General features: G+C 39.1%; 1 protein-coding gene across 4 annotated transcripts in view; it reads right to left on the bottom strand.

Annotated features, from left to right (window-relative positions):
* Positions 1-13,794, bottom strand: part of TNIK (TRAF2 and NCK interacting kinase) — a 273,951-nt gene that overhangs the window by 96,017 nt on the left and 164,140 nt on the right. For all 4 annotated transcript variants that reach the window (XM_070945925.1, XM_070945923.1, XM_070945924.1 and 1 more), the window contains 3 exons: positions 8,083-8,258; positions 5,110-5,176; positions 2,580-2,784 (listed from right to left, as the gene is read on the bottom strand). In XM_070945925.1, coding sequence (XP_070802026.1) covers positions 2,580-2,784; positions 5,110-5,176; positions 8,083-8,258 — 448 coding nt within the window. The remainder of the gene's footprint in view (positions 1-2,579; positions 2,785-5,109; positions 5,177-8,082; positions 8,259-13,794) is intronic.

The following is a 13,794-nucleotide window of genomic DNA, read 5'->3' as shown; positions in this document are numbered from 1 at the left end:
AGACTGCCTGCTGCTACCGAAGGCCTCCCATCGACCTGTGCGCTCCCACAGAGAGGGCCTCCTCGGGGTGCCATCAGCCAAACAATGTAGGCTGGTGACCCCCAGGGGGAGGGCCTTCTCTGTGGGGGCACTTACCCTCTGGAATCAGCTGCCCCCAGAGATAAGGAGAATCCAAGACCTCGGTGCCTTCCGCCGTGCCCTTAAAACTTTCTTTTTTCATCAAGCTGGGCTGGCTTAACATATTTTTTAATTTTTAATTTTTAATTGATTTGTCATTTTAAACTGGGGCCAAATTAATATATATTCTTTTAATTGTTCTTAACGTTTATATTGTATGTTTTTATCTGGCTGTACACCGCCCTGAGTCCCTTGGGAGAAGGTGCGGTATATAAATTTGAAATAATAATAATAATAAAAAAATGGAGGACTTCTGTTTGGAAAGTAAGACAGGGCGACAAGATTCAGCAGTCCATCTGCATTTGAAAGACAAAGGTCACTCTTTTGAAGACAGCAAAGTCCACATTCTGGACAGAGAGGACCACTGGTTTGAAAGAGGGGGTCAAAGAGGCCATCTGAACAGCCCCATCTCAACAGAGGAGGCACCACCTATCTCCTGTTTACAACACAGGCCTTTCAGCAGTTCCAAGAAGATTCCACACCCATTTGCACTATTCAGGTGACCCTGAGGGCATAGACAAACCTCCAAGTGGCCTCAATGACTCTCAGAAAGAGTGCTAATGACCAGATGACTGCAAGGAATACAAATCCTCCCATCCTCCACCATTCAGTCAGAACTGAAGAAGCTTCCTGGATGAAAAGCAAAACAAAGTCCAGTTGCCTTTTGAAAAAAGCACCTTTGGGATAAGACTGGAGACCCTCAAAGTGCATGATAGTTGCCATATCACACCCTCAGTTGTGGTCACACCCTTTCTTGTGCCAATGCATCATGCCAATGCAGACTCATATCTGCAGCAGCCTTTGCATATTTGTACGATTAAGCCAAACTCATCAGATGTATCTTTGTTTTCTCTTGCAAGCTGCATTGTCCCTGCCAAGAAATCCTAAGAATAAAAATGGGCAAATACTGTGGGCAGGATGACTGGTTTCATGCAATAACAAGGTCCATTTATTCAAAGACCTTGTCCCGTGACCTCAAGATACAGCCACTAATTGTCCTTTGTGACTTGGATGTGTGATTTCCATCTGAATGCCCACAACAGTATTACCAAAGTAACCCACGAAGGGGCTATGTTTCTCAGCATGTTTTACTGTTAAATAACAAAAGAGCTTGTTTGATTTAGAGGCCTGAGCTACAAGCAAGCGAGGAACATGATTCTCTTTCAAAAGGTAAGTAGTTGGGCACATGCGTATGATGGGAAATAGAAAACTGGACTGGAATAATAAATGGAATGAACAAAGAGGAGACCTTTGTTAAATAATCATAGTCATCACCACCATCATGAATAGGATAATTTACACAGAGAAGTTCAACATCATGGTTTATCATCATCGTAATCAAACTACTATGATTATCATTATTATATTTTATCATCATCACTTCGATTGTACTCAAGATACAGTAATGGAAATGTCCCATTTATGTTATTTAAAGACTGAAATAATCATGTTAACATACAGGTGCTAACAACATAACAGGGTGTGAAATACAAATGGATGATGTGGTAGGGAGTCTTAGTTTAGGACTAAGACTAAGACTTGGCTATCTATAGTATTAGATGTAAAGAAAGAAAATCGGCTCAGTTTTTAAGCATTGTTAAACCCTGATTATACCAAATATTATTGAATAATCATTCCACTAAACTGATAGGGAGGCAGCTGATAAACAAAACCCAGCAACCATTTTAAGATTATGATAAAGTTTGCAAGCAGTGCATTGTGGGGTATCTAAAATGATTACAATGCCTGTGAATTGTTTTTTTTTTTTTTTTAAATCTAAGGCTGGAAAACAATTTTTATTTACCATATTTTTCGGACTATAAGATGCACCGGTATATAAGATGCACCAAGATTTCGAAGAAGTAAGTAAGAAAAAAAAAGTTTTTTGCCCTCCCCGAACCCCAGGAGGACTCTGCAGGCACCCCAAACCCTCTGCGCACTCTGTTTTTGCGAAAAACAGGCCCATTTTTCGCAAAAATGGGACGAGCGGGGCGCGGCTTCGGGAGGCCAAAAATGGCTGTATTCAATGTATAAGACACACCAACATTTCCATCCTCTTTTAGGAGGGAAAAAAGTGTGTCTTATACTCTGAAAAATACGGTAGCCTTAGTTTGCTTTATTTCCTTGAAATTAGTTGATTATAGGCCTTCTGAAAACTTACACATATTCACCAGCCCGAAGCATAAAATAGCACTTAGCCTTATATACCACCACAAGATGCTATGGGTGGTTTACAATGCCATTATACCACCCCCAACAATCTCGCTCCTCATTTTACTGACCTCGGAAGGATAGAAAGCTGAGTCAACTCAGGATTAAACTCCAGGCTATGGGCAGAGCCAGCCTGCAAAACTGCATTCTAACCACTGGGCCACCAAAGCTTAATAAAAGCATAAAATTACCTCTTCCAGCCTCCGCCTCTGCTCTTTCTGCTCCTCAATTCTCTTCTGACGTTCCGCCAAGAGCTGCCTCTTGTGCTCTTCATTTTCACGCTGTTGCTGCTCCAGCTGCTGCCGACGCAGGGCCTCCGAGCGTTCCTTGTTTGCAAGCTGAAGCCGCAAAAAATCTCGCCTTAAGGTCGATTCTCCAGGCAGGTTTAGGATGGAGCTTTATCAGGGAGATAAACTTACATTAGTCCAGCATTCAATCCGCACAAGTTCTTGAATCCCTCCCCCTTTCCTGCCAGTCAACTCAATTTTAAGATTTACCTGAAGCTTCCTGAATTTGGGCATCTTCTTGCATATAGCTACATACTTAAAATTCTCTACATCAACATATCCAAACTTTAGCCTTGAATAGACTATTGAATCATAGGGCTGGAATGGACCTCAGAGGTCTTCTACACCAACTCCCTACTCAATGCAGGAGATCTCTGGTCAAATGGTTGCCCAGTCTATTTTTTAAAACCTCCAGTGATGGAGCACCCATAGGTCCAGCTATTCTAGTAATTAATTGTTCTCACTGTCAGAAACTTTCTTCTTACTTCTAGATTGGATCTCTCTTTAACAAGCTTTCACCCATTACTTCTTGTCCTGCCTTCTGGTGCTTTGAAGAATACCTACATCAACCCCTCTTCTCTGTGGCAGCCACTCAAGGACTGGAAGATATTTACCATGTCCCTCTCTCCTTCTCTTTGATAGGACATACCTAGTTCCTTCAATTATTTGCATGCCAGCTTGCAAATTTAGTAATTGCTAAATTATTCCTTGGCACTTTACAGAAAGCTCCCTCACTTGGTTGCCTCAGCAAGTAGAAGATTAAACTTAAATACCACATTCACTCATAGCGAAGCCAAGAATTTCAGGTGCCAAAATACTGTATGCTCAATAATGGGATTTGATTTATCCATGAATGGACTTATCCACAAATATATACAAATAGGTTTGTTCCTCATCTTTTTAAAAATATCTGTCTAGTATTTGTATATCCTGTATACACTTGTGTGTTAATTTCATCTGTGAATGAGCAGCCCCTCAATTTTTAAGCCAATTGTGAAAATTAAAATATATGAAAATTTTGAGAGTTGGCTTATCCTCAGGGGGCATGTTTTTCATGGCATATTTTAACTATGATACGGGTTAAAAATTCAAGGGTCATCTTATGGGCTTATCCACAAGAATATATGGTATCTAAGCATCTGAAATATTTCATTTGCTCAGTAGTTCTTCCATTTATCATTCATCTAGCTGTGGAGCTAAAGCATTGACTTGAAAATACTCAGGCTACTTTTTTTGAATGATCTATTTTGAAGCATTCTTTATTGCACTAGGCTGATGACTCTCCAAGACACTTTCATTGCCCAACTTTTGACAGAATGGCTGCATCATCTGCATATAAAAGAACTGATAGGAGGTGGCTGGGAAAGAACTTAAGTTCATAAGCATGGAGAGTGCCCAGATTGGAAAAGACCTTTCTATACAATTTACACGGCAAATTCATCTTAATAGCAATAGCACTTAAGATGTATATACTGCTTCATAGTGCTTTATAGTCCCCTCTAGGCGGTTTACAGAAACAACATATTGCCTCAACAATCTGGGTCCTCAGAAGGATGGAAGGCTGAGTCAACTTTGAGATGGTCAGCATTGAACTGCTGGCAGCTGGCAGAGTTAGCCTGCAATACTACATTCTAACCACTGAGCTACCATGGTTCTCCACTAAGCCTCCATGGTTCTTAATGAAAGTAGAATAGAAAAAGCTTCCTCCTCATTGTGAGACATCAAATAAAATCCCTATAGTTCCTGTTTTAATATCATATCCTGAAATATATATCACCTAAGAGATTTTCAGACGTTCAGTTTTTCTATTCTACAAAAAGTGGAGAATAAACAGAGAACAAAAGCAGGCGTCAGATAGTAGAGGAAGAAGAAGAAAGAGAAGAGGCCACAGAGACTAGCATTTCCTCATTTATTTTCATACAATTTACAGTTGTAAGAACACAAAGTCTCAGCCTGTAATTACAGCTCAGCTGAGATTTTATTTCATTGTAGTCAGCTTTTGTTGCTAGTTGATGTCTAGTGCAGAAATACAATGAAGGCAAGTGACAAAAGCTTTTTATAGACTCAAAATTCTATTGGACAAAGAGCTTTATTCCAATATGTATAAATTTCACATTTGGGGGAAGGACACATTTTCATTCTAACCCTCTCTCTTATGGGCAATATTTCTATATTCTGAGAGTTTATTTTTCCTGAGAGTTTATTTTCACATGCAAGCTTTAGAGAAGGAGTTAGCAAAAATGTTTCCAGGTTTTCCTGGAAATTGTAGCTGGACTGACTCAAGTATTCCCTGGGACAGTGTTTCCCAACTTCGACAACTCTATTACTGCCACTAAGGAATTTGTTGCTGCATACTTATGTTCCATCTGTCCAACCCTCTTGGAGGCACAAAAAAAATGAGAGCATAGCCAGAACAGGGACAAATGTGCATTACCTGGGTTCTCCAGAGTCATTTTCTTCCTCTTCCTCCTCACTTCCACTGTACTCGTATTCTGTCTCATCTAGGAATATAATTAAGGGTCAATGTACTCTTTGAAAACCATAGTTAATTTAAAAAAAAAACTGTGAAGTTCTGGTGGAGAAAGAAAACTTTCTTTTCATTACAAATTATTTCAGGATTGATTTGTCTCAGCTTGAAATTCATCAAACCAACCGAAAGAATGGATGAAATAGAGAAAAAGGAAGATAGAGAGAGTTTGAGTGCACAGTAGGGTGTTTCTTCAAACAGGGCCCTCTATTGCATTAGGCCTACCTGCCCCAGGTGCCTTCCTATTGTGTCAACTTCCATTCCTAGAATTTTCAAGCCAACATGGCAATATAGGGACTATGGGTTGTTAAGTACATGGATCTACACCATTTGCTTGAAGTTATGATGGCACTTAAAAAAGTGACTTACAACTGGTCCTCACACTTACATCATTGAAGCATCCGCCTGGTCACATGGTTAAACTTTGGCCCTTGGCAACTGGCATTGATTTATGATGGCTGACACTTTCCAGGTCACATGATTGCGATCTGCAACTCTGTTTGTTTCCGAAAAGCAAAGTCAATAAGGGAAGCCAGGTTTGCTTAATGACCACCTGCTTCCATTAACAACCATAGTGATTAAAGCCATGGCAAAAGAGGTCATAAATCGGGAGTGACTCGCTGAAGAACTGCCTTGCTTAGCAATAGAAGTTCTATTGAATTGTAGTCATATGTCAAGGACTACCTGTATTGAGAACAACTAGAAATTAGGATAATCTATGTGGTTAGAAAATACTTTTCTGAAAATGGAAGAAGCAAGTGAAATAGATTAATGAGAGTTTATAACAGAACAAGCAGTTTTCTATCTTTATATTGTTATGCTGAAACTTCTGGCCACTCTGAATAATATTCAGGATTGATATATTTTCATTTTGTATTTCCTCCTTTCAAATGTAGAAACAATATAAGTTTGTATTCATCCAATTATTTGTCATGCCTGGGATATAATCTTCCATTTTCATGACAAAAGATGTTTAACACCACTTAACATCTGCTTGATACTATTCAAAGGGGGTATGATTTGTGTCAGATATTATAGGAGGAAGGAAATGGATGATCTCCTGCCCCCTTTACATGCTGCTTTTACAAGAATGGAGATTGCAATGTGTTAATTGCAAGTATTTTACAGTTAGTGATGTTAGTAAACCAGAAATGCATTCAGATGTGCTCTATTAACAATCTGTCATATTATAGATTTGTTTAAATGACAGCAATCCTACTCTTTTGAAATGTCTAAAGGATTACAGCATTAAAATTATAAAATAAGTGATGAGCCTGTGGTCAAACATAGCTTTTTGCTGGCTTTTCATACACTCAAATAAAATACTTTCTACTTGCTTTGCTAATGGGAGCCGAGAGTAGCCTTCCAGGATTAAATTTTCATAGAAAAGGTAGGTAGGCAGATGGGCCTGCATTAGTATCTATCTAGCATTAGAGGTGGATTTTAAAAACATCTTCAGAGACAACTGTGGGAAGGAGAAGCTAGAGAATGGAGGTGGTGGTTGGCACCCATAAAGAGTTAAAGGAAAGTAGGCAATTCCAGTGGCTGTTGTATCTGGATTGATGATTTCAATCCCGAAACAAGGTGGATAGCCATCCTAAAATGGATTAGGCAGGTGCTGCTTGCCTGAAAGCTTTTTAATTTGTAAGTGGTCCCCAAATATCATCAATTTGTTTGAGAGAGAAAATGTGGGAAGAGCGCTAAATGTGAAGGATACTGGGACTGGAGCGAATCTGCTCATTGCAGAGATCCCTCGATAGGGCTAAATATGATGGAAGAAAAGAAATTTTATTTGCCAAAAGATCATTATATTAGATCAAGGTGAGTTGACCTAACAAGAGAGAAGGAAAAACATCATCATCACTAATACCTGTGAACCGTGTGTGTGTGTGTGTGTGTGTGTGTGTGTGTGTGTGTGTGTGTGCCTTCAGGTCAGTGTTGATTCCTGGCAACTGGCTTTTTCAGAAGTGGTTTGCCACTGCATCTTTTCCTGGGATGACAGAGAATGGCTGACCCCCTGGCCACCCATCTGGCTTTGTGGCTAAGGTGGGACTTAGAATTCAGTGTCTCGTGCTCAGAGGTAACAAAGAATTGAAAACTGGAGTGCAGGGGGAAAATATGACCTCACTTGTACTTCTGACACACTGTTTTTTATCTGAAGGGAAGAATAAACTTTTGCAATGGCATACAGAGCAATTAGGTGGCTATAAATTTTATGTACAAAGCTTGAGGCTATAAAAGTGAAGCTGTTTTCTACTGTGTTTCATAAATAGTTGAAATGAAGTAGGAAAAAAAACCTCTGTCTCAATCAATTTCTATGAATCCTTAGATACACCCCAAGGCAGTATAAATAAAGTGGGTTTATCATTTCTCTAAAATATTCCATTCTTTCTAACAAAACAGAATGTGAAACGAACATTTATCCCTCTGTGCTAAAAAATAAATAAATAAATAGATCAATGTGAAAAACACTTCTTACTGCTTTTTTAATTTAAATGCAAGCCAACCAAGAATTATCTCGTCTCTAACTATTGGGTCTATTTTATTTATTGATTTGTGATATTTACATCCAGGTTTTCTATATAAGTTTCTGAGTCATATGCCGCACTCCCTTTTCCTGTTTTCATTCTGCTCTAAAATTGGTTAAGAGCTACATGCTCTAGTTCCTAAATAATATGAAGAACACAAAAGGTTACTAAGCACCCAAAATACTGAGGCAAATGTTTTATTTTATTTTTTTTATTGCTTTGCTTTCTTCTCCCACAGAGAAATGTGAAAATATGGCTGTTTACCACAATGCGAGCCCTTTTATGTTCTTATATCCCTGGACCAATGCAATTTTTTTCACCACTGGCCACTTAGAACAATATTTTATCTTACCTTTTTCTCCTCGTTTTTTCTTAGTCCTGTCAATGTGGTCTTTGAGCTGGATTCGAACCTGCCTTTCATTTGGCTGGTCTCGAATAAATGGGTGCTTCATCAGCTGTTCAGTGGTTGGCCTCTGACCATGGTTTTTCACCAGGCAGCTTTCAATGAAGGACTGGAATTTTTTGGACCTATCAAATCAGAGAATTGGAGATAGTTGTGCAGGAAAAGGTTTGGTTAATACCGATATTTATGAGTTAGGGTTTTGTCAGTCTTGGACAACGTTAAAAGGATTGTCCCTGTAAGAAAGCCATCTATTCTGTGAGCATGTTAGTGTCAACCCTGAAGCAAACCTGGCTGAGGCCATGTTTGAGGCTTCAGGATTGCCACTAGATGGGAGGGGGAGGGAAATAGTTAATTGGGATTTTGCAGTCAAAACAAAAGGTTTTCCTGAGGGAACCAAGGTCATTCAAAAAGTGGCTGGGAGAGGAGGAGGAGCAAAGTAACCAAGCAACTGGCCAGCACTTCTATTGGACCATGTGACTGATGACTTGGGGAAAGGAGAAAACTTTCTCCTTTAATTAGGTGAAAACCATGGGGACTTTCAGAGTCTGTTTTCACCAGTTGTGCCAATATGATGTATCCAAGAAATTGTTCTTTGAGGAATCTACCTGCCTTGGAGTTTTGCTTTCAAGGGGTGTATTACTTGGAATGTTGACAGCTAGGTCAGCAAGTTGGTGGACCCTCCAACCTTTTATCAAATTAGCTGAGAAATAAGTGAGTTATTAGAATTACATTTTTTGATACCCCACTGAAGAACTTGGGGTCAATTATTTTACATTTTAAGACTTTTTGGGCTTTTCTTACTGCCTTGAGGAAGACCCATGAAATTCAATATGTAGCTGCAATTATATACAGGATCGTACTGTAACTCCAATAGAATGAAAGAGAGTAAGAAGGCTAAATGAGCAAGGAATTCATATTTTATATATTTTTATGTATAAATGGACCATTAGAAATAATACCAATATTATGGTTATTATTATTTAATACTATGGTGGACGTGCCCGGTGGCAAAAAAAATTTGGGCAAATATAAAGAAATGGCTAGAAAAAATAATAGACCAACCAATTGAAAGAAAGCCAGAAACATTCTTATTAGGAATATTTACGAGAACATACACCAAAGAAATAACATATCTGATTCTACACACCATAACAGCCGCATGAATAACATATGCACAAAATTGAAAACAGGAAAAGACACCAACAGATGAAGAAGTGATAGAAAATTTTTTAGAATGTGCAGAGATGGACAAATTAACAAAAGAAATTAAAGAAAAAGAAGAGACAGATTATTACATAATTTGGAACAAATGGTATGAATGGCTTGAGACTAGAAATAAAGAACAATAAACACAGGGGAGAATCTAAAAATGTAAAATATGTACATAACAAATATATAGAAATGTATAAAATTAAGGCTATTAGTGTCAGAAAATACAATGTAACCAAAGAAAAAGGGACAAGGAAGAAAATGAAACAGAAAAAAGAGGGGAAAGTACAAAACGGAAAGAAGACCACTAAGAAACATTAGTTAAAAAGAGGATATATTTATATATTGTATGTTATGTGATTGTCATATTGTGTTAGAATAAAATTAAAAATTAAAAAAGAAAGAAAAGAAATAATACTAATGACAGAAACAATTAACAACTTAAGCTGCTACTAATACAGGAAGTCTAAACATGTCCCATTTATTTCAATGGAAACTGAAGGGAAAATGCTTTAGGAAGTTGCTGCCTTGTTTGGATACATGCATGAACATGTGTAAATGAAAAAACAGGTCAACAATATTTTCTGCTTCAGAGGAACCTTTCAATGAACTGGAAAGATAGGTGAGTATAATAAGATTGCCATCATATTTTCTAATGATGAATTAATTCCGCTTCAATATACAAACAATATGTTCAATTTAGCTTTGGCTTATCTCCAAGAGCCTTGTAAAATTCAGTTGTAAAAATGTATAAATAGTGGTTTTCTTCATTTTCTAATGTTTTATCCACTGTTTGGATAACCATGACAGTGCCAAGTATCTCTTACATTTTGTGAAACAGGGAAATAAATATTCAGATGATCTCTAAAGAACTTTTTTCTGTCTTCTACCAAACATCACAATTTAAGATAGTCTTAAATAGTAGCAGTAGTTGCCTTGCTAATCACATTGCATTTTAAAAAATGGTTTAAATATGAATTATTTTGCATACCACTAATTACTAGTGTTCTGAAATAATCAATAATATGAGTTTTACCGGAACTATCTTGTTCTTTCGTTAGTTAGTTGCCTAACAAAAGAACAAGATAGTTCTGGTAAAACTCATATTATCTTTTTAGTCTAAAACACCAACACAGATAATTCATTCATGTAACTCAGAATTATCTAAGCTAGTTTGCTGCGACTCTTCCCCCCCCCCATAGTTTTCGTAGTCCTCCCTGAAGATCATCATCATCTTCTTTTGACGATCCCATAATCCCTTGTGGGGTGGAGCCTGGGCAACTGAATGGAGCTAGCAGAGTGTTTAATGGCCGGATGCCCTTCCTGTCACCAATGCAGAGTTTTGTTCAGCAGATATAATCTCACTGTCTCTTAGAGAGAGAAATATCTGCCTCTACCTAGGATTGAACTCACAGCCTCCTGATTGTAAGGCGAGAACTCCACCTCTAGGCCACTGCACCACTCCTGTAGTCTTCCCTGAAGATATCAGTGCTAAATGTGGGAAGATAATCTTCCTCCAGGTGGTCCTTCAAAATTTCCAATGATATACTAGATAGCAATAGACTTATATACCGCTTCACAGAGCTTTACAGCCCTCTCTAAGTGGTTTACAGAGACAGCATATTGCCCCCAACAATCTGTTCTCCTCATTTTACCAACCTTAGAAGGATGGAAGGCTTGAGTCAACCTTGAGCCAGTGAGAATTGAACTGCTGGCAGTCAGCAGAATTAGCCTACAATACTGCATTCTAACCACTGCGCCACCAGGGCTTGTGCAGATCAAAAATATTAGGTGGAACCAAGTATATGGTGCAAGCCAGAGGTGGGTTTCAGTAGGTTCTGACCAGTTCTGGAGAACCGGTAGCGGAAATTTTGAGTAGTTTGGAGAACCGGTAAATACCACCTCTGACTGGCCCCACCCAATCTATTCTCTGCCTCCCGTGTCCCAACTGATTGGGAGGAAACGGGGAATTTGCAGTAACCTTCCCTTGGAGTGAGGAGGGAATGGAGATTTTACACTATCCTTCCCCTGCCATGCCCACTAAGCCACGCCCACCAAGCCATGCTACGCCCACCAAGCCACACCCACAGAACCAGTAGTAAAAAAATTTGAATCCCACCACTGGTGCAAGCCATATATCGAAGGCACTTTTTTGTTCATGAATCTTACACTGTTACTGACATACAACAAAAATGTCAAACCTCAAATTCAGACTATTCGGAGAGACTGTTTGAAAAACTGAGGAAGAAGTGCAAAATGGATCCTCCTATGAGGATGTACCATACAGCCTAACTGATGAACCTGTTCAAACCACACAGGGGAATGTATTTTCAGGAGATCAAAATAATTTAATTGAGTTCAACCTTGCCAGTCAAAAACAGCTCCAGAGGCATCAGATCGCTTACCTCATCGGTTTGGATAAAGCAAAAACTCTTCAGACCCTTCTAAAAGCAAGCCCACGATGCTCAATGCGTTTGAACCATCAATTTTACAAGAGGCTTTCGTGAGCATCAACAGCTTGTGAAAAAATGGCTTCTTCATGTTTAACGGATACAAACACTGCATGACTGCAGCTCTGTGACAGCTGACCAATAAGACCCAGTTGCTGTTGGATTGTCTTTTAAATTATTCTTATATGCTCCATATGATAAAGAAGCTTCAACTTTTATAATGGTCGCCTATATGTAATAGATACATTTCTGAATGCAAAAAACAAAAGGATGAACTCCTGACACCAATCTGCTTATCCGCAGCAGCTGTCATCAAATGATAATCCACAGGCTCAAATAAAAATCTGAACGTAGGGGAAGAGAGTCTGGTATGTTAAGCCATTAAGTTAGCAAAGAATGCTGCTTATCAACAAGACTTACTGTATCACTCTAGAGCAGATACTTCCTCTAAGCATAATTACAAGGTTGCGTAGGTAAATAACAACATTAATAAAGGGTGCTAGCCAGGCTTTGGAGTAAGAATGCTTTAATAAGAAAATTTACTTCTAGTAAAAGGCCTTCTTATGGTAAACACATTTATCTTGGAGAAGGGATGTTGCAAAAAATTATGTACAGGTAATCCTCGACTTACAATAGTTCATTTAGTGACTGCTCAAAGTTACAACGGCACTGAAAAAAGTGACTTATGACCATCTTTCACATTTAATGACCACTGTAGCATCCCCATGGTCACATGATCAAAATTCGCTTGGCAGCCGACTGATATTTATGATGGCTGCAGAGTCTGGGATCATGTGATCCCCTTTTGTTACCTCCTTATAAGCAAATTCAATAGGGAATTTAACAACTGTATTACCAGTCTAATAACTGCAGTGATCCACTTAACAGTTATGGCAAGAACGGTCATAAAATAGGGCAAAATTAACTGTTTTGTTCAGCAGCAGAAATTTTGGGCTTAACTGGGATTGTAACTCGACTACCTGTATAATTTGTTAAAATTAATTTGATCTTCTTTTTAAGGTGATGGTGCTTTGATTTATCCCATTACCTCTACTTCAAATGCTCTCGCAAAAGCATGGAGCTACCTCATAAGGCCAAAGGCATGTTAGCTCATGTTAGCTGAGATTTATGGGATCTGAAATTCAGTATACTTGGAGGGCATCTGTTACCCCAGGAAGCAGCTGTCCGCCCCGAATTATATTTCTTTTATATTAGAAGGGGCTTTTGCTACCTCCTTACAAGCAAAGTCAATGGGGAAGCCAGATTCATTTAACAACTGTATTATCAATAACTGCAATGATTCACTGAACATCTGGGAAAGATCGTAAAATGGGACAAAATTCACTGAACAAATGTTTCACTTAGTAACAGAAATATTGGACTCACTTCAGGTGTGGTATTCACTTACTTTCGCTATTGGTTCGCAAATGTGAGTGCACGCACGCACGAGTCTTCTGCGCATGCACAGAGGGTCAAAAACGGGACATGATGATGTTTGGGTGGGTGGGTGGAGCCTCCTACAGCTGCTGCTACCGGTTCGCCCGAACTGGAGAGAACCGGCTGAATACCACCACTGACTCACTTGTTGTAATAAGTTAAGGAGTATCTGTACTGCAAGGAACTTTGTGAGAGGCTGCAGCTATGAATTTCCTCCATGTGACATGCTGCTTCCACAAGCTGTTAAATCTAACCCCTGTTCAGGGCAGGACGTTATCTACTAGTTCTCAACCCACCACAGGGTCCCTTCTCAGTGAAGGCTGGCCACTGTTGCAACTGTGGTTTACAGAATTAGCAATAGCAATAGCACTTAGACTTATATACTTATATACTCATAGTGCTTTACAGCCCTCCCTAAGCGGTGTACAGAGTCAGCATATTGGCCTCAACAATCTGGGTCCTCATTTTACCCACCTTGGAAGGATGGAAGGCTGAGTCAACCTTGAGCCTGGTGAGATTCGATCTGCCAAACTGCTGGCAGCCAGTGATCAGCAGAAATAACCTG

Source organism: Pituophis catenifer, unplaced genomic scaffold (assembly GCF_029215685.1).
Source record: "Pituophis catenifer annectens isolate HBS135680 unplaced genomic scaffold, rPitCat1.0.hap2 SCAF_6, whole genome shotgun sequence".
Taxonomy (NCBI): domain Eukaryota; kingdom Metazoa; phylum Chordata; class Lepidosauria; order Squamata; family Colubridae; genus Pituophis; species Pituophis catenifer.
Note: the sequence above shows the minus strand (reverse complement) of the source record. Positions and strands in the feature narration are given on the sequence as shown.